Raw genomic sequence first — 19,291 nt, 5'->3', positions numbered from 1 at the left:
CTCCAGGCTGTGTAAGGGCTATTTGACCAAGAAGGAGAGTGATGGAGTGCTGCATCAGATGACCTGGCCTCCACAATCACCCGACATCAACCCAATTGAGATGGTTTGGGATGAGTTGTACTGCAGAGAGAAGGAAAAGCAGCCAACAAGTGCTCAGCATATGTGGGAACTCCTTCAAGATTGTTGGAATAGCATTCCGGGTGAAGCTGGTTGAGAGAATGCCAAGGGTGCACAAAGCTGCCATCAAGGCAAAGGGTGGCAATTTTGAAGAATCTCAAATATAAAATATGTGTTCTTGCCATAATTTGGACTTTTACCAAATAGGGCAATCTTCTGTATACCACCCCTACCTTGTCACAACACAACTGATTGGCTCAAACGTATTAAGAAGGAAGGAAAATCCACATATTAACTGTTAATTTAAATCCATTCCAGGTGACTTCCTCATGAAGCTGGTTGAAAGAATGCCAAGAGTGTGCAAAGTTGTCATCAAGGGAAAGGGTGGCTACTTTGAATAATCTCAAAATATATGATGATTTGTTTAACACTTTTTTGGTTACTATATGATTCCATATGTGTTATTTCATAGTTTTGATGTCTTCACTATTATTCTACAATGTAGAAAATAGTACAAATAAAGAAAAACCCTTGAATGAGTAGGTGTGTCCAAACTTTTGACTGGTACTGTAGGTTAGGGAGAAGAGGAAGCTATTTTCAGTGTTTAATAACAGTTTTTTTTTAAGGCCAACTGGGACTATCTGTGGATATGGTAGTAAGCTGTGATGTTGGATATTTGAACCCATGAATTACCTAAAACATGCTGTGTGACTACTGTCTAGTCTGTTGTTTATTCAAATTAACCTTGGTCTCCCAGAGTAATATGATTGGCTGAAAACAAGCAAACAGAACAAGATGGGAATTGAAAGAAAAATAGAAAGCTCCAGAGGTTTTACAATATGTTCTTCTAGACTAGCAGAGCAGCTAACACACACACACACACACACACACACACACACACACACACACACACACACACACACACACACACACACACACACACACACACACACACACACACACACACACACACACACACACACACACACACACACACACTTAGAGGTACATCAATCAAAGTGGCCTAATTAACAGTAGCAGAGCATATGTATGTTGAAGATGAAACTGATTTCCCTCAGGACAGTAGAGGAGAGAGAGAGAGACGGATCAACACAACAACTAAATTATCTTTCTCTATCTCACACACAACTGAATTGAGGATGAACACTATATATTCTCAATTCTAAAGGAAGTTAACTAGTCTGAGCCAGCGGAGTGATATGTTTCTCACACAACAAACGGAATTATATTTCTCATACAGGACCCATAAAAAAATAAACTGAATCATATTTTTTTCTTTCATATAGAAATGGACAGAATGTATAAAAGAACTGACCCTCACTGCTTTTTTGTCTCCTTGTGGAATCCATTAGGCAAAGCCAAGAAAGGAACAATGAGCACCTCAAGGACCCGCCATTTATTCTGAATTTGACTGTTAATGAAAGTCTTAAATCTGAATAATTATATTCCTTCTTAAATTTAAAACCAGTCAAGACAATTTGTTTTCCTTTGAATACATCTAACGGTAATAGCCTTTGTACTCGTTACTTATAACATTCTCCTCATCAGCTCTTTATCGGCAGCTCTTTATTACTGGGTTACATTGCTGTGTAAACACTTTCTTACATTTTATATTTACATTAGAGTCATTTAGCAGACGGTCTTATCCAGAGCGACTTACAGTTAGAGCATTCATCTTAAGATAAGTAGGTGAGACAATAACACATCACAATCACTTTGCACTAATGGTCTCAGATATAAGATTTAAGAGTATAATTAGTTATTATATACACTTAGTTTATGCTTTGGTTAAGTTTAAAATCTATCATTTTATTGGCCCATAGAGTGTCTCAACTTTTTTTTTCAGTTTCAAACAATTGCTTTAAGGAAGCAGCTCCTACTGGAGTTGTTGTGTGGCGGTGGTAGGACTGCTTATTCAGGGGATCTGAAGGTCATGGGGGGTCAGAGAGGTTTCTATTGTACAATCTCTGAGGTTCCTATTGTTGAGGTTTTTATTGAGGTTTCTATTGAAGCTAAATGTACCAGAGCAACTAAATGTTTTGAAGAAGAAAAACAATTATGTTGAGAGGACTGTGTTAGGGGGCACAGGGTCTTGTGTGTGTGTGTGTGTGTGTACTCTTCATCCTCCAGCAAATCTGGAACAGACCCAGTCGTTTGAGACACATAGACATACCTCCTCACTCTCGCTGGCGAGGAAGTCGTCGTCTGGCCTGGCCCCCCTGTGCCCTCCCGTGTCCTGCTGGCCATAGGTGTCAGTGGCCTGAGCTGCCTCCTCAGTCCAGCAGGTCTCTCCATGTCCCTGGCCCTGTCCCTGGTCTCCATATCCTTGTCCCTGTCCTCGCTTGGCTGAGTGGGGCCAAGAAGAGAAGGTGAACACGTTTTCCACTGAGAACTGAGGCTCAGAGACTTCATCCACATCACTCTCCCCTTCACTGTCATCACTGTCCGAGTCCTGCAGGGGTAATGGTGATGGGGGGAGGTCAGGGACAGGGGTCGACTGGCCAGACAGAAGCTCTGGAGAAGATTTGGAGGGCTCCAAACAGGTTCTGTCCTCGTCAACAGGTCTGGGAGACAACAACTTGTCTAAGAGAAGAATAACAACAACAACAGCTTTACAGTCAATAAAAACATGAGACTGCTCTGATTGTCTTCTCCAATGGTTCTTGTTGACTCGATTTGCTCGTCCCGTGATCGTTTGCTACAACTGTATCATTGATACTAAAACTTCCACCTTACTAAATTCATACAATGAAAACACAATGCCTAACCTCGGATGAATGGATTGCACAATCCATAAGGAGTATTCAATATCAGAGTGCGTAGGCTGCTAATGCACAGCCCAAGCCTCTTGTGTAAGACACCCCTCTTGAGTCAACGAGCAATGGTGATGATGAATCCAGAATAATGACAGAGATCTTATTACAGTGATCAATGGATCCATCTTAATTTCTTCATCATCAGGAAAACCTCCTGCTGTTCTCTGCCTGCCTGGGTTCATTTTCATATATGCAAATAACTACTGCCTAATCACAGTACGGCAGAATGAAATGAATTCGATTATGGCATGGTTGCCAAAAGCGGGCCTGCGTTCATTTCCACTCCTGCATAGATGTATATATTTTGGTCAGGTTTTTGTTAATAGAGGCATAATGCCTTAATGAGCATTTCAAATATGCATAAGCGGAAGCCGAAGCATTGAAAACGATTGCGAATGTATTTGTCTGTGGTATGCAGGGAGGGACTGGGGGAGAAAAACGCTTTGCCTTGGTAGAGCGGGGCTCACCCGCCGGCACACAAACGACATCATTAGTAGTGTGGGCGCCATTCTGCCGCAGAATCATCGCTCACACACCCATACCTCTGCCCATGGGGTCTGTCTACAGGCCCTGGCATTAGAAAACACCCAGGCAGGAACACACTGCTCCAGAGGCCTGACTGCATGTCATCCAAGCTGATTAATAGTAGCGTTGGCTTATTGCAGACAATGACATTGGCTGTATGTGTATGTATGCTGTGAAATGTTCACCAATGGAGTCCAGGCCCACTTAGGAGGTCCAGACTTGGAAAACATCATGTTCATTCACTCCAGTGGAGGCTGCTGAGGGGAGGACAGCTCATGATAAGGGCTGGAATGGAGCGAATGGAATAGTATCAAACACATGGGAACCATGTCCGTCCTCCCCAATTAAGGTGTCTCCAAACTCCTGTGATTCACACACTCAAGAGCCCATCCATCCACTATGTTCAAGTGACTCTCATCAGACCAAACGTAACTAATGAATCCTAATACTTTCAGCGAGCTAGGCTCTATGGCTGCTTCCCAAATTAAACCCTATTCCCTAAGTTGGTGGTTGGAGATATCCCTCTAGTGGTGTGGGGGCTGTGCTTCGGCAAAGTGGGTGGGGTTATATTCTGTCTGTTTGGCCCTGTGCGGGGGTATCGTCGGACGGGGCCACAATGTCTCCCGACCCCTCCTGTCTCAGCCGCCAGTATTTATGCTGCAATAGTTTATGTGTCGGGGGGCTAGGGTCAGTCTGTTAAATCTGGAGTATTTCTCCTGTTTTAGCCATTGTCCTGTGTGAATTTAAGTATGCTCTCTCTAATTCTCTCTCTCTTTTTCGCTCTTTCTTTCTCTCCTTCTTTTTCTCTCTCGGAGGACCTGACCCGTAGGACCATGCCTCAGGACTACCTGGCCTGATGACTCCTTGCTGTCCCCAGTCCACCTGGTCGTGCTGCTGCTCCAGTTTCAACTGTTCTGCCTGCGGCTATGGAACCCTGACCTGTTCACCGGACGTGCTACCTGTCAGACCAGACCTGCTGTTTTCAACTCTCTAGAGACAGCAGGAGAGGTAGAGATACTCTGAATGATTGGCTATGAAAAGCAAACGGACATTTACTCCTGATGTGCTGACCTGTTGCACCATCTACAACCACTGTGATTATTATTATTTGACAATGCTGGTCATCTATGAACATTTTAATATCTTGGCCATATTCTGTAATAATCTCCACATAGCACAGCCAGAAGAGGACTGGCCACCCCTCATAGCCTGGTTCCTCTCTAGGTTTCTTCCTAGGTTCTGGCCTTTCTAGGGAGTTTTTCCTAGCCACCGTGCTTCTACACCTGCATCTCTTGCTGTTTGGGGTTTTAGGCTGGGTTTCTGTACAGCACTTTGTGACATCAGCTGATGTAAGAAGGGCTTTATCAATACATTTGATTGATATTTAGTGCACTTATTTTGACCAGGACCCATAGAGCTCTGGTTAAAACCAGTAGTGCACTACATTTGGAATTTTAATTCAGTGGCATTCTGGTTAGTGTCCGCCCAGAGATTGGAAGGTTGGGAGTTCGATTTCAGGCCAAGTCACACCAAAGACTGTAAATGGTAACCGATAGTGCCCATGAAGCTAAGCTAAGGACCCTGGGAGTAAACACCTCCCTCTGCACCTGGATCCTGGACTTCCTGACGGGCCGCCCAAAGGTGGTAAGGGTAGGCAACAACACATCTGCCACGTGGATCCTCAACACCGGGGCAATCCTAGTTCCCTCCTGTACTCCTTGTTCACCCACGACTGTGTTGCCAAGCACGACTCCAACACCATCGTTAAGTTTGTTGACGACACAACATTGGTAGGCCTGATCACTGACAATGATGAGACAGCCTATAGGGAGGAGGTCAGAGACCTTCAGGACAACAACCTCCCCCTCAATGTGAGCAAGACAAAGGCGATCGTGGACTACAAGAAAAGGAAGGCTGAACAGGCCCCCATTTACATCGACAGGGCTGTAGTGGAGCGGGTTGAGAGTTTCAAATTCCTTGGTGTCCACATAACTAAGGACCTATCGTGGTTGAAACACACCAAAACTGTCGTGAAGAGGGCACGACAACATCTATTCCTCAGGATACTGAAAATACTTGGCATGTGTCCTCAGATCCTCAAAAAGGTGCACCATCGAGAGCATCCTGACCGGTTGCATCACCGCCCAGTATGGCAACTGCTTGGCATCTGCCCGCAAGGCGCTATAGAGGGTAGGGTGTACGGCACAATACATCACTGTTGCCAAGATTCCTGCCATCCAGGACCTACAGTTGAAGTCGGAAGTTTACATACACCTTGGCCAAATACATTTAATCTACATTTTTCACAATTCCTGACATTTAGTAGTAGTAAAAATGTTCTGTCTTAGGTCTGTTAGGATCACCACTTTACTTTAAGAATGTGTAGTGTCAGAATAATAGCAAAGATAATTATTTATTTCAGCATTTATTTATTTCATCACATTCCCAGTGGGTCAGAAGTTTACATATACTCAATTAGTATTTGGTAGCATTGCCTTTAATAGTTTAACTTGGGTCAAACAGTTTGGGTAGCATTCCACAAGCTTCCCACAATAAGTTGGGTGAATTTTGGCCCATTCCTCCTGGCAGAGCTGGTGTAACTGAGTCAGGTTTGCAGGCCTCCTTGCTCACACATGCTTTTTCAGTTCTGCCCACAAATGTTCTATAGGATTGAGGTCAGGGCTTTGTGATGGCCACTTCAATACCTTGACTTTGTTGTCCTTAAGTGTTACGGTTTTCTTGCGGTGAAGGAGAGTCGGACCAAAATACGGCGTGGTTATTTAGATACATCTTTAATGAAGATGAACCACGATCAATACAAAAACAATAAACGTAATGTAAACCGAACCAGCCTAAACTGGTGCAAATTAACACAGAGACAGGAACAATCACCCACGAAACACTCAAAGAATATGGCTGCCTAAATATGGTTCCCAATCAGAGACAACGATAAACACCTGCCTCTGATTGAGAACCACTTTAGGCAACCATAGACTTACCTAGAAAACCCCACTAAGCTACAATCCCAATACGTACGAAAAACCCCAAGACAAAACACACCACATAAAAAACCCATGTCACACCCTGGCCTGACCAAAATAATAAAGAAAACACAAAATACTAAGACCAGGGCGTGACATTAAGCCATTTTGCCACAACTTTGGAAGTGTGCTTGGGGTCATTGTTCATTTGGAAGACCCATTTGCGACCAAGCTTTAACTTCCTGACTGATGTCTTAAGATGTTGCTTCAATATAATTTTCCTGCCTCATGATGCCATCTATTTTGTGAAGTGCACCAGTCCCTCCTGCAGCAAAGCACCCCCACCAGATGATGCTGCACCCATGTGCTTCACGGTTGGGATGGTGTTCTTCGGCCTGCAAGCCTCCCCCTTTTTCCTCCAAACATATCAATGGTAATTTTGGCCAAACAGTTCTATTTTTGTTTAATCAGACCAGAGGACATTTCTTCTTTGTCCCCATATGCAGTTGCAAACCGTAGTCTGTTTTTTTATGGTGGTTTGGAGCATTGGATTCTTCCTTACTGAGCGGCCTTTCAGGTTATGTTGATGTAGGACTCGTTTTACTGTGGATATAGATACTTTTGTACCTGTTTCCTACAGCATCTTCACAAGATTCTTTGCTGTTGTTCTGGGATTGATTTGCACTTTTCGCACCAAAGTACGTTCATCTCTAGGAGACAGAAGGGGTCTCCTTCCTGAGCATGGTGTTTATACTTGTGTACTATTGTTTGTACAGATGAACATGGCACCTTCAGGTATTTGAAAATTGCTCCCAGGGATGAACCAGACTTGTGGAGGTACACCATTTTTTTTGGCTTGGCTGATTTCTTTAGATTTTCCCAAGATGTCAAGCACTGAGGCACTGAGTTTGAAGATAGGCCTTGGAATACATCTACAGGTACACCTCCAATTGACTCAAATGATGTCAATTAGCCTATCAGAAGCTTCCAAAGCCATGACATCATTTTCTGGAATTTTCCAAGCTGTTTAAAGGCCCAGTCAACTTAGTGTATATAAACTTCTGACCCACTAGAATTGTGATACATAAGTTAAATAATCTGTCTATAAACACTTGTTGGAAAAATTACTTGTGTCATGCACAAAGTAGATGTCCTAACCGACTTGCCAAAACTACAGTTTGTTAACAAGAAATTTGTGGAGTGGTTGAAAATCTAGTTTTAATGACTCCAACCCAAGTGTATGTAAACTTACGACTTCAACGTTTATATACTAGGCGGTGTCAGCGGAAGGCCCAAAAAATGGTCATAGACTCCAGTCACCCAAGTCTTAGACTATTCTCTCTGTTATCGCACGGCAAGCGGTACCGGAGCGCCTCCCCCTTTTTACACTGCTGCTACACGCTGTTTATTATCTACGCATAGTCACTTTACTCCTACCTACATGTTCAAATTACCTCAACTAACCTGTACCCCCTGCACATTGACTCTGTACCGATAGCCCCTGCATTTGGCCTCGTTTTTGTTATGTACTTTTTATTTTATACTTTAATTTATTTAGTAAATATATAACTCTTTTCCTTGAACTGCATTGTTGGTTAAGGGCTTGTAAGTAAGAATTTCACGGTAAGGCCTGTTGTATTCGGCGCATAACATTTTTTGACCTAGAATATGTGGACAACTACAACAACTGTACAACTACAGTCAGACTGTAGACTCTCCTTCCAGACTCACATTAAGCATCTCCAATCCAAAATTAAATCTAGAATCGGCTTCCTATTTCGTGACAAAGCCTCCTTCACTCATACCACCAAACATACCCTCGTAAGACTGACTATCCTACTGATCCTTGACTTTGACGATGTCATCTACAAAATAGCCCCCAACACTCTATTCAGCAAACTGGATGTAGACAGTGCCATCCTTTTTTTTCACCAAAGCCCCATATACTACCCACCACTGCGACCTGTATGCTCTCGTTGGCTGGCCCTCACTACATATCCGTCGCCAAACCCACTAGCTCCAGGTCATCTATAAGTCTTTGCTAGGTAAAGTCTTATCTCAGCTCACTGGTCACCATAGCAACACCCACACGTAGCACGCACTCCAACAGGTATATTGCACTGGTCATCCCCAAAGTCACCACTTCCATTCGCTGCCTTTCCTTCCAGTTTTCTGCTGTCAATAACTCGAAGGAATTGCAAAAATCTCTGAAGCTGGAGTCTTATATAGACTGTCTAACTATAAGCATCAGCTGTCAGAGCAGCTTACCAATCACTGTACACAGTGTAACGGTTTTCCTCCTCTTCTGAGGAGGAGAAGGAAAGATCGGACCAATGCGCAGCGTGGTAAGTGTCCATATTTTAATGAAATATAACCGAACACTGAATACAAAAGAACAAGAGAAATAAATGAAAACCGAAAAAGTTCTGTATGGTAAAACACAGACACAGAAAACAACTACCCACAACCCATAGTGGGAAAACAGCCTGCCTAAGTATGGTTCTCAATCAGAGACAACGATCGACAGCTGCCTCTGATTGGGAACCATACCAGGCCAAACACAGAAATACAAAACCTAGAATACACAACATAGAATGCCCACCCCAACTCACGCCATGACCAAACTAAAACAGAGACATAAAAAAGGAACTAAGGTCAGGACCTGACACACAGCCAATCTGTAAATAGCACACTCGACTACCTCATCCCCATATTATTACTTACCCTTCTGCTCTTTTGCACCCCAGTATCTCTACTTGCACATTCATCTTCTGCACATCTATCACTCCAGTATTAATGCTAAATTGTAATTATTTTCGCCTCTAGGGCCTATTTATTGCTTACCTCCCTACCCTTCTACATTTGCACAAACTGCACATAGATTTTTCTATTTTTCTTTCATTTTGTGTTATTGACAGTACGTTTGTTTATGTGTAACTCGGTGTTGTTGTATTTGTTGCACTGCTTTGCATTATCTTGGCCAGGTCGCAGTTGTAAATGAGAACTTGTTCTCAACTGGCCTACCTGGTTAAATAAAGGTGAAATAAAAAATAAAAAATTGTTTTATTTGATTTGATGCTTCTCTGCTTGGGAGTAAGTCCCTGTGATAGACTATTGTCCTGTCCAAGGGGTGTACTTGTAAATCAAGCTGCCTCAAGCTACTGACTCCTGCTCCTATGAGCCATTCTGGCTCGCGCAAGGCTACTTACCATACAGGAAATAGTGTGTCATTTGGGATGCAGCCTAGTAGTTCAGCGGTATGAAATGTCTATGGACATTCAGCGCACTTTTGTCTCAACACTATAATCACCTTTTCTAATTGTGCTGCTGTGTGGAAGACCCTGTGCCAAACCCACGGGACTTCCCCCTCTGACTCTTATTTAATGTGCCATTACCATTAATGAACGTAGACTGAGAGTAAGAGGGAAGGGCTGCAGTGCTGCCTCCTGCACTGCACAGGGACAGCTCCAGGCTTTTGGAGATGGGAACAACCCATAAATGTGCTTAGAGCAAAAAAAGTGCTCATTTAGTGTGGCTGGGGTGGGGGGGGGGGTTAACAAAAAAACTCAGACAAGTATTTCATAGCCTTAGCAATGATCCTGCATAAAATGTGTAGAAATGGGTGAGACTTCAGAAGCTGGGTATTATTACTGTAGCTGGAAACTACTGAGGCAAATATACTAATGGCTAAAGTTGGCCAAACTTGCCAATTAATTGAGGTAGATGGAAGTAAATCTTGGTAAGAACCATCCTTGGAAGTGTCATGCCAGATAAGCCATCTGCCACATACTGTAGCTCCAGATTGTGATGGTTGGATGTCTGCTCTGGAGTAGGAACTGGATAAAGGGGTTAAAGTGTCTTCACTTCACTCCCAAATCAGAAACAGAAGCACTAGCCGGAGCCCGGCTGTATCCATTTTTAAAAAGTTTGTCAGTTTAGAGAAGTGTCTGACCTTCTGTTTGGTCTCCACTCGTCTCACTGGGGGTCAAAAGTCGTTGGTTCCTGTCTCCATGGTGGCTAAGTCCAGCGTCTATGGGTCCATTTACAACAGAAAAGAGAACATCTACCCTAAGACCACCACACTTCACACACTTCACACTTAGACACACAATCCAGTTCACACGGACAGGCTCTCTAAAGCTTTCATAATACATACACAGCTCACCTGAGCCAGGCGCCAATTTCTCCTTCCCTGCACTGTGTACCCGTAGCTTCCTGGACCCCGCCTTGTCTGATGACGCTCTGTCTTTAGGTGGTCGCGGCTGCAGGCTCCCTGGCTTCCCTGTACATTACACAACGAGGTTACATTAAAAACACGAGTCACAATAATAGCCTGACAAACACATAATGCAACTTTAGAACCTGAGCAGTATTCCACAGTAAAACCATCTTTCGTTCTCAATAAAAGGTATTTCAGAAAACGAGCTCTATTCAATCCATCAATAGCGAGTGCAGCAGACTAAATAAAGCTAGCAATGCACAACTAAAGCTAGATATTTTAATGATCTTCTTATATACTCCATCACACTTCAAACGTACTGCATTACCAAGTCTAATATATTAGAATTTAGGTCAGTGAGTGTATAGAGTCAGTGTGCGGCTGAATTACTATCACATAAAGGAGCATGCTAACCAGACATACTTATGTAATATTTCAATTACGCACTCAGATTGAGAAGGGAAACCATAACTATGATGAACGTTGGGGAGTCAATGATTCTGTCATACCATTGTACTAATGAACCAGTGTTTACGGTTAGTTAGCTTGGTGGAAAAGGACAGCTGTTGAAAGTACATTAAATATACACTGATTTAACTTCTCTTAGGGGAGCAGTAATTCGACAAACTGGGCTGAATAAAGCAAGCTAGGCAAAACTAAGGAGGAAGTTGTTTTTCAGATTTTCCCAAATCACAATTTCCAAGTCATGTCTGTGACTATTGGTCAGTGTGGGAAGCACACTGTGGAATGAATGTATGGTTTCTGTAGTAGTGTGGCATGCACATTATTAATGGCCTATAAAAAAACTCTCAGTTCATGCTTGAATTTCTGTTACAACGATTTGAGATTTGCTGATGCTAATGATAACAGTGTGGGATCCACACCGACAGACATCTGGAAGCCCTATCGTCTGAAAACGTCTGAAAACCAACCTCATCAAAAAATATCTTGATTAATCCCACAGCACCCTCATGCTTACTATGACTGTGATATATGGTTGTCTCACCTAGCTACTTTAAGATGATTGCACTGTAAATCACTCTGGTTAAGAGTGTCTGCTTAACGACAAAAGTATTAAAGATGAACTGAAACATTTTAGTAAGTTAAGGTGATTTCGATAACCAAATGTGATAAAGAAGCATGTTCCTACCCTTAAAACTGCTGAAAAACTCATATTTATGTTAAAATGAATGAAAATAATTTAACTACTCGGGCTCCCGAGTGGCATAGCGGTCTAAGGCACTGCATCAGTGCTAGAGGCGTCACCACAGACACCTTGGTTTGAATCCAGGCTGTATCACAGCCGGCCGTGATTGGGAGTTCCATAGGATGGCAAACAATTTGGCCGGTGTAGGCTGTCATTGTAAAAAATTATTTGTTCTTAACTGACTAGTTAAATAAAGGTTCAATTTAAAAAAGGACTGTGTGTTGCCATGTTGATAATGTGTCAACAACGACATCACTTGATTGGTTCATCTGACAGGCAGCCCTGATTACAATGCATGTGTCACGAATCCCGCTGAAGATGGTGCCTCTTCCTGTTCGGGTGGCGCTCGGTGGTCGTCGTCGCCGGCCTACTAGCTGCCACCGATCTGTTTCATTTAGTTGTGTCTGATCAGTTGTACCTGTTTTGTGTTTAGGTTGTGATTGTGGGCTATTTAAACCCAGTAGGCCCGCCGCCTTTTGTGCGGGCTTGTTTCTCTGTTCGTTTTGTGGATGTGATATTTTTGTATTTCTCCGGACTGTTTGTGTCCTGTTTTTGGGCCGGTCATTGTATGCGCCTGGTGTTTTGGCGTGACCTACTTTTCTCCGGAATAAATACAGTTGTCCTTTACCCTCTGCTCTCTGCCCCTGACTCGGCACCCACTACTCCTAGAAGTCGTAACAGCATGTTAGTAGCCTCATTGCCAATGTTTTCATTTTGACAAAAGAATAAGTGCTTTTTAGAAGGCTCTCCTGTTATAGACTAGCTAGGTCAGGGTTCCCCAACTAGCGGCCCACTGGACGAATTTGGCCCGCGGGTGATTTTATTTATTTTAGTTTTCTGAGCAAAAATGTAAGAAAACATTTTTTATTGAAAAATATATATATTTTCTTGTTGGACATAAAACACCATAAAAACACTTGCAAATCAGCTTAGAGTGATTTTAATTTTGGAAATCTGTTCCAATGATTTCCCACACATAATAAAGAGATATACAGTATGCGATCGTATACAAATGTAAGCAATGTTTGAAATTATTCTGTTTTAGTTAAATATTATATCCGTTTGTGCTTCTTGCGGTCAATCTGCAGTTTACAAATGATTTGTAATTATGTTCCGGCCCCCTGACCATCTGCTTAAGAAAAAAATCGGCCCGTGGCTGAATCTAGTTGATGATCGCTAAACTAGGTGATATGGCATGATAAATTGACCAAAAAATTATACTGTGCATTGTGGGCTATCATAGCCAGCTAGTCCAAAACCACGGCATGCTCAGCTATCCTTGATGGATATTTTGCATGCTAGTGTCGTTATCGGAACAGCTTGCTACAGAGCAGGATTTTACTATGGATTATGGATTTCACTATGGACATTGGTAACATAATTTTGTCTCATAAATCTGACAACTAGCTGCAATTGATTTAATACGAGTTGACACTGTTAACAACCCAACATGTCGGTTGCTAAATCAGACACCTAGCTAGCTTCAATACTCCTTTTTCTAGCCAGCTGTTTCTGGCCCAGCTAGGTTGCTAGCCTCTACTGGGTTTGCAGTGAAGTCCCTCACTGCAAACCATACTGAATACCGTTTCATGCATAGTGTACACGATCTGCAAAAGTGACTTCATTACCATGCAGTTGGCTAGCTTACTAACCTTGTTTGCTGTTAGCTAGCTTGCTGGCAAACACAGTATGATCAGATGCACATGTCAAAACTACTGTAATGTTTAACACAGCTAGACCTTGCTCGCTGAACGGATACCAAAGGCCATGAGTAAAGTAGGCGCGCGGACGCTCTACCATTCCTGTTACGCTGTTTCAATATGGCTGCGGCCACATCTCTCTAAGCTTCAATAATTTAAAATATTATGTTCTAAAAGTATTGTCCTAACATCCCGTTCAACAAGGTTACCTAACATCGACGCGTAAAACAATGTTGTAGGTTGATTTGAGCATTTCAGTTGAATGTAAATGTCTATGGCATTTTTACTTGACGTTGTGTGGAACAGACGACAGTGTAGTCCTTACCTGCCAGCTCATAAACGGAGTCATTCTTCTGGCTACTGGGACCAGGTTGTTTCTCGCTCCAGTCTCCATGATCCTGATGTCTCTCTGAAGCAGCTGTTCTATTTGTTCTTGCACCAGATACAGACCCCTGTGACAGAGAGAAAGAAGGAGAGAGAGGGAGCAAGCGAGATAGGCAGAGACAGAGAGAGAGAGAGCGAGAGAGAGAACAAGATTGGCAACCTGTTGCCCCAAGAAAAGGGCAACATTTTGTGTATTTATTTTCCCGTTTGTACTTTAACTATTTGCACGTCGTTACAACACTGTACATAGCCATAAATGTCTCTATTCCTTTTAAACTTTTGTGAGTGTAATGCTTACTATTTACAATGTAAACATATGCTTCCCATGCCAATGAAGCCATTTGAATTGAATTTAGAGAGAGAGAGAGAGAGAGAGGTATAAAAACATATTATAAAACATAAATCATATCAGAGCACTAAAGGCAGAAACAGAAAGGCAAAAATCAACAAAAGAGGATCACAGAGCGGATCTCTCTCGGGAGTCCTAGAAGACACTGGCTTTCCAATGATGGGAGATATGACAGGCGGATAATAATACAGAAATAGTTCAGAATGCGTCAAAGACCCAAATAACTTCCGGTGCCTCAAGACAACATCCGTTGATTCTTATCATCATCACACTATTGGAGAAAAAGAGAAAACAAAAGCAGGAATTCCTCAAATGCTATTCACAAAGGTCTCTTTGTGGATGTGATATCTATGTTTGGAGAGTGGGCCAGCGGTACAATAAAATAACAACAGCTCCTCCCAAAACTTATTTTCACACTATTGGTAAATGCAATAGTCACATCGTATGATAAATGTGTTCATGTGGGTATTCAAAAGAGAGACTCTAACGCTCCCATGCAATATATCTATATATGAAATCAACCCATGTTTGGACAGCAAGCTCCCTTCTCAGGGGAGTATTACCATATTCATGATCCGGTGTGTCCTCCCGTCCTGTGTCCTCCCGTCCTGTCCCTGTCCCTCTGAGAGTCCACTATTCTTCCTTCCGGTCAGTGGAGGGGGTCCTAAAACCCTCGACCCAAATGCGATGTGGGAGGCGTCCGGCTGGATCTTGGGGCCTCGAGCAGCACTGGCTACCCTGCCACTGCCTGACTGATCTGGAAGGTACAAAAATAAACGGATCATTTGGATACTCATTTGTTATCAATGTTTACAACGCATAGGATCATCTCTTTCAATGTAATACTGGGGAAATAGATAGTGATCGTGACTGTGATAGTGATCAACAGCGATGTCTGGCTGTTTAGTGTAATTTTCAAGTAACCAGCTCAAACACATTACACATAGGCTTAATGTAGCATATCAGCCTATTACTATTAAACTGTTACTCGCACTGTCACCACTTTGCACTTATTTGTGTTTCATTAATATTACTCGAGGCTAAGAATAACACAGCAAGAGACAAACGCTGCCTATGTAAAACGGCAGTGATATCCTGACATTGCAAATAGATTCCAGCTGATTTAACATATGGATTTGAGCTTGATATTACAGTGGCATACTAGCACCCCTCTGCACATAATTCATTTACTAACATAAATGACACCCCTCTCAACCAAGATTGATAAAAAAACGGACAGAGTTGAAGTCAGAAGTTTACATAGACTTAGGTTGGAGTCATTAAAACACATTTTCAACCACTCCACAAATTTCTTGTTAAAAAAAACTGTAGTTTTGGCAAGTCGGTTAGGACATCTACTTTGTGCATGACACAATCATTTTTACCAACAACTGTTTATAGACAGATTATTTAACTTATAATTCACTGTATCACAATTCCAGTGGGTCAGAAGTTTACATGCACTTAGTTGACTGTGCCTTTAAACAGCTTGAAAATTCCCGAAAATGATGTCATGGCTTTAGAAGCTTGTGATAGGCTAATTTACATAATTTGAGTCAATTTGAGGCGTACCTGTGGATGTATTTCAAGGCCTACCTTCAAACTCAGTGCTTCTTTGCTTGACACCATGGGAAAAGAAATCAGCCAAGACCTCAGAAAAAAAATTGTAGACCTCCACAAGTCTGGTTCATCCTGGGGAGCAATTTCCAAACGCCTGAAGGTACCACTTTCATCAAACAATAGTATGCAAGTATAAACACCATGGGACCACACAGCTGTCATACCGCTCAGGAAGGAGAAGCGTTCTATCTCCTAGAGATTAACATACTTTGGTGCGAAAAGTGCTAATCAATCCCAGAACAACAGCAAAGGACCTTGTGAAGATGCTGGAGGAAACAGGTACACAATTATCTATATCCACAGTAAAACAAGTCCTATACATAACCTGAAAGGCCACTCAGCAAAGAAGGAGCCACTGTTCCAAAACCGCTACAAAAAAAGCCAGACTACGGTTTGCAACTGCACATGGGAACAAAGATCATACTTTTTGGAGAAATGTCTTCTGGTCTAATGAAACAAAAATAGAACTGTTTGGCCATAATGACCATCGTTATGTTTGGAGGAAAAAGGGGGAGGCTTGCAAGCCGAAAAACACCATCCCAACCGTGAAGCACGGGGTGGCAGCATCATGTTGTGGGGGTGCATTGCTGCAGGAGGGACTGGTGCACTTCACAAAATAGATGGCATCATGAGGCAGGAAAATTATGTGGATATATTGAAGCAACATCTCAAGACATCTGTCAGGAAGTTAAAGCTTGGTTGCAAATGGGTCTTCCAAATGGACAATGACCCCAAGCATACTTCCAAAGTTGTGGCAAAATGGCTTAAGGACAACAAGGTCAAGGTATTGGAGTGGCCATCACAAAGCCCTGACCTCAATCCCGTAGAAAATTTGTGGGCAGAACTGAAAAAGCGTGTGCGAGCAAGGAGGCCTACAAACATGACTCAGTTACACCAGCTCTGTCAGGAGGAATGGGCCAAAATTCACCCAACTTATTGTTGGAAGCTTGGGGAAGGCTACCCGAAACGTTGAACCCAAGTTAAACCAGTTAAAGTCAAAGCTACTAAATACTAATTGAGTGTATGTAAACTTCTGACTCACTGGGAATGTGATGAAAGAAATAAAAGCTGAAATAAATCATTCTCTCTACTATTATTCTGACATCTCACATTCTTAAAATAAAGTGGTGATCCTAACAGGCCTAAGACAGGGAATTATTACTAGGAATTGTGAGTTTAAATGTATTTGGCTAAGGTGCAGGCAAACTTCTGACTTCAACTGTAGCTATGTTATATAAACGGTGCTATAACTAATCAGAGAAATATTTTGGGAGTGGGAAATAAGCACCCTAGCTTCCTTTATATAAATGCAGAAGCTTGAGTCTGATTGGTTTGAAACACCACAACTTACAGGCCTGGGTCGTTCCACAACATGAGTCCCTTTTGCGTCCTTTTGATATTTTAAGTAAAAATGATGCACCAATATTGGATTTTAATAGCCTGTTATATTAAATGAAGTGCTCTTTAATATAGACCATATGGAAAATTCAATAAATCAGATTTTTGTATACCCCTTGTTAGTTTGTACAGAAGTTTCTGAAGATTATTATTTATTTAAGTTGATTATTGATTTATTTTAATGTAAAAAAAAAAACTAAATTTATTAATGATGAAACTATTCCTATTTAATGATTTAATGATTTTTCAAAAGAAACTATAAAACATCAGTCCTCACTCACTTGGTAGAGCCTGGCACTTGCAACACCAGCGTTGAGGGTTAGATTCTCACAGGGAACCAGTATGAAAATGTATGCACTCACTACTGTAGGTCGATCTGGATAAAAGGGTCTGCTAAATGACTGGAATGCCAAAAAATGTCAAATCTAATAGTGAAAGCGGGTGAGCTGGTTCTACTTTTTTTTTGCAATTTTCTGATTTTGTGGTGGAAAACTGAGTGGGTCGAGCATTACACGCCAACCCTGTTTCCCATAAATAGACAGGCAATCATTTTTTCACAATATTTTATTTCTTTGTGAAGCTTGCATTCAATTGCCCCTAATTGCTGCATACAACAAGCTTCCATTCCCCCTGTCACAAGGGGATTTATGGCTGATTTAAGATTAAATCGTCAACTCTGTAACGTTCAACACCGTTACGTTCTTTGGCACTTAATAGGCACTTACCATATAACAAATAAATAATAATAATAATAACCTCTTGAGATTGTTTTTTTTTGTTGTAAAAGTTGAACATAAAAGCTCGTCATGACAGAATGTTAAAATGAGGGGATATAAAGGTTTTCACCACACTGCCCAAAAGGGAACAACCCGCCTACACTTTTCCATAGCAAAGTGCCTAGTGATAATTGGATGAACCTAAAGACAAGGTCACACCATTGTTGAAAAGACAAAACCAAGCATGCAATTGGTTCAACTGTTCTCTCTCAACAACAACAAAAAATCTCTATAAATGTTTCATCTTTTAATTTGCTGTTTGGCTGACGAATGTACTAAACTCAAGAAACAGTAATTAGCAACAGTCTTTTTTACACAATTAGATTGGATGTCTACTTTAATAGCAATCCCTTTTAATCATTATTAGGCATGTTATGCTAATAACTAGACCAACCAATTATGAGAACTAATTTACAAGAAAACGAACGGTGTGTGCGTGCACGAGTGTGTGCATTGTATGTGTGTCTCTCTCTCTTGGTGTGTGTGTGTGTGTGTGTGTGTGTGTGTGTGTGTGTGTGTGTGTGTGTGTGTGTGTGTGTGTGTGTGTGTGTGTGTGTGTGTGTGTGGGTGTGTGTGTGTGTGTGTGTGTGTATGTATGTGTGTGTGTGTGTGTGTGGGTGTGGGTGTGGGTGTGTGTGTGTGTGTGTATGCATGCATGCGTCCAAGTGTGTGTGTGCATGTGATTACTGTTCATTTCTAATGGCACGGCCAAGTGACTCAACATGCTGGAGACAGCTGTCAGAACAAATAAATATGCGCTGATAAAAAGGCCACAGAGGTACTGTCTGTCTGTAGGGGAGCAGAGTGGGGCTCCTGAATCACTGGCGCATGTCTTTCTCCCTCATAAACACATATAATTGCTGTTCTCTCTCTCTCTGGGTGTACAGGTGCGGGGTGATGTGCGAGCCAAATTCCAAAGGCCACCTGGGTTTTAGAGTGCAACAATCACACTGCCTGCAGCAGAGTGGAAGCTTTTAGGTGAGAATAAATGCAAGTCCTTCAAAGTACTACTTACTGCCTGTTCTGGATTTTCATTGCTTTCAACCATAAAACAACAACAAAAATGTACACAAAACAACAACAATGGAACTTTGACCGCCTTTCAAAGTTATAGGGATGGTTATGTAAAGCCACAAAATCCCAATGGGCATTGCTGTACTCTGATGATGCTGTCTTCC

At 42.0% G+C, this 19,291-nt stretch overlaps 1 protein-coding gene across 1 annotated transcript in view; it reads right to left on the bottom strand.

The window, feature by feature from the left end:
* LOC139369758 (CFAP20 domain containing) overlaps positions 1–19,291 on the bottom strand; it is a 51,596-nt gene that overhangs the window by 17,755 nt on the left and 14,550 nt on the right. The window contains exons 8-12 of the mRNA XM_071109019.1: positions 14,883–15,076; positions 13,912–14,038; positions 10,626–10,742; positions 10,413–10,490; positions 2,312–2,721 (exon numbers count right to left, since the gene is read on the bottom strand). Coding sequence (XP_070965120.1) covers positions 2,312–2,721; positions 10,413–10,490; positions 10,626–10,742; positions 13,912–14,038; positions 14,883–15,076 — 926 coding nt within the window. The remainder of the gene's footprint in view (positions 1–2,311; positions 2,722–10,412; positions 10,491–10,625; positions 10,743–13,911; positions 14,039–14,882; positions 15,077–19,291) is intronic.

The sequence above is a fragment of the Oncorhynchus clarkii genome, chromosome 17 (assembly GCF_045791955.1).
Source record: "Oncorhynchus clarkii lewisi isolate Uvic-CL-2024 chromosome 17, UVic_Ocla_1.0, whole genome shotgun sequence".
NCBI lineage: Eukaryota > Metazoa > Chordata > Actinopteri > Salmoniformes > Salmonidae > Oncorhynchus > Oncorhynchus clarkii.
The sequence above is the reverse complement of the archived record's forward strand: the minus strand, read 5'-3'. Positions and strand labels throughout refer to the sequence as shown.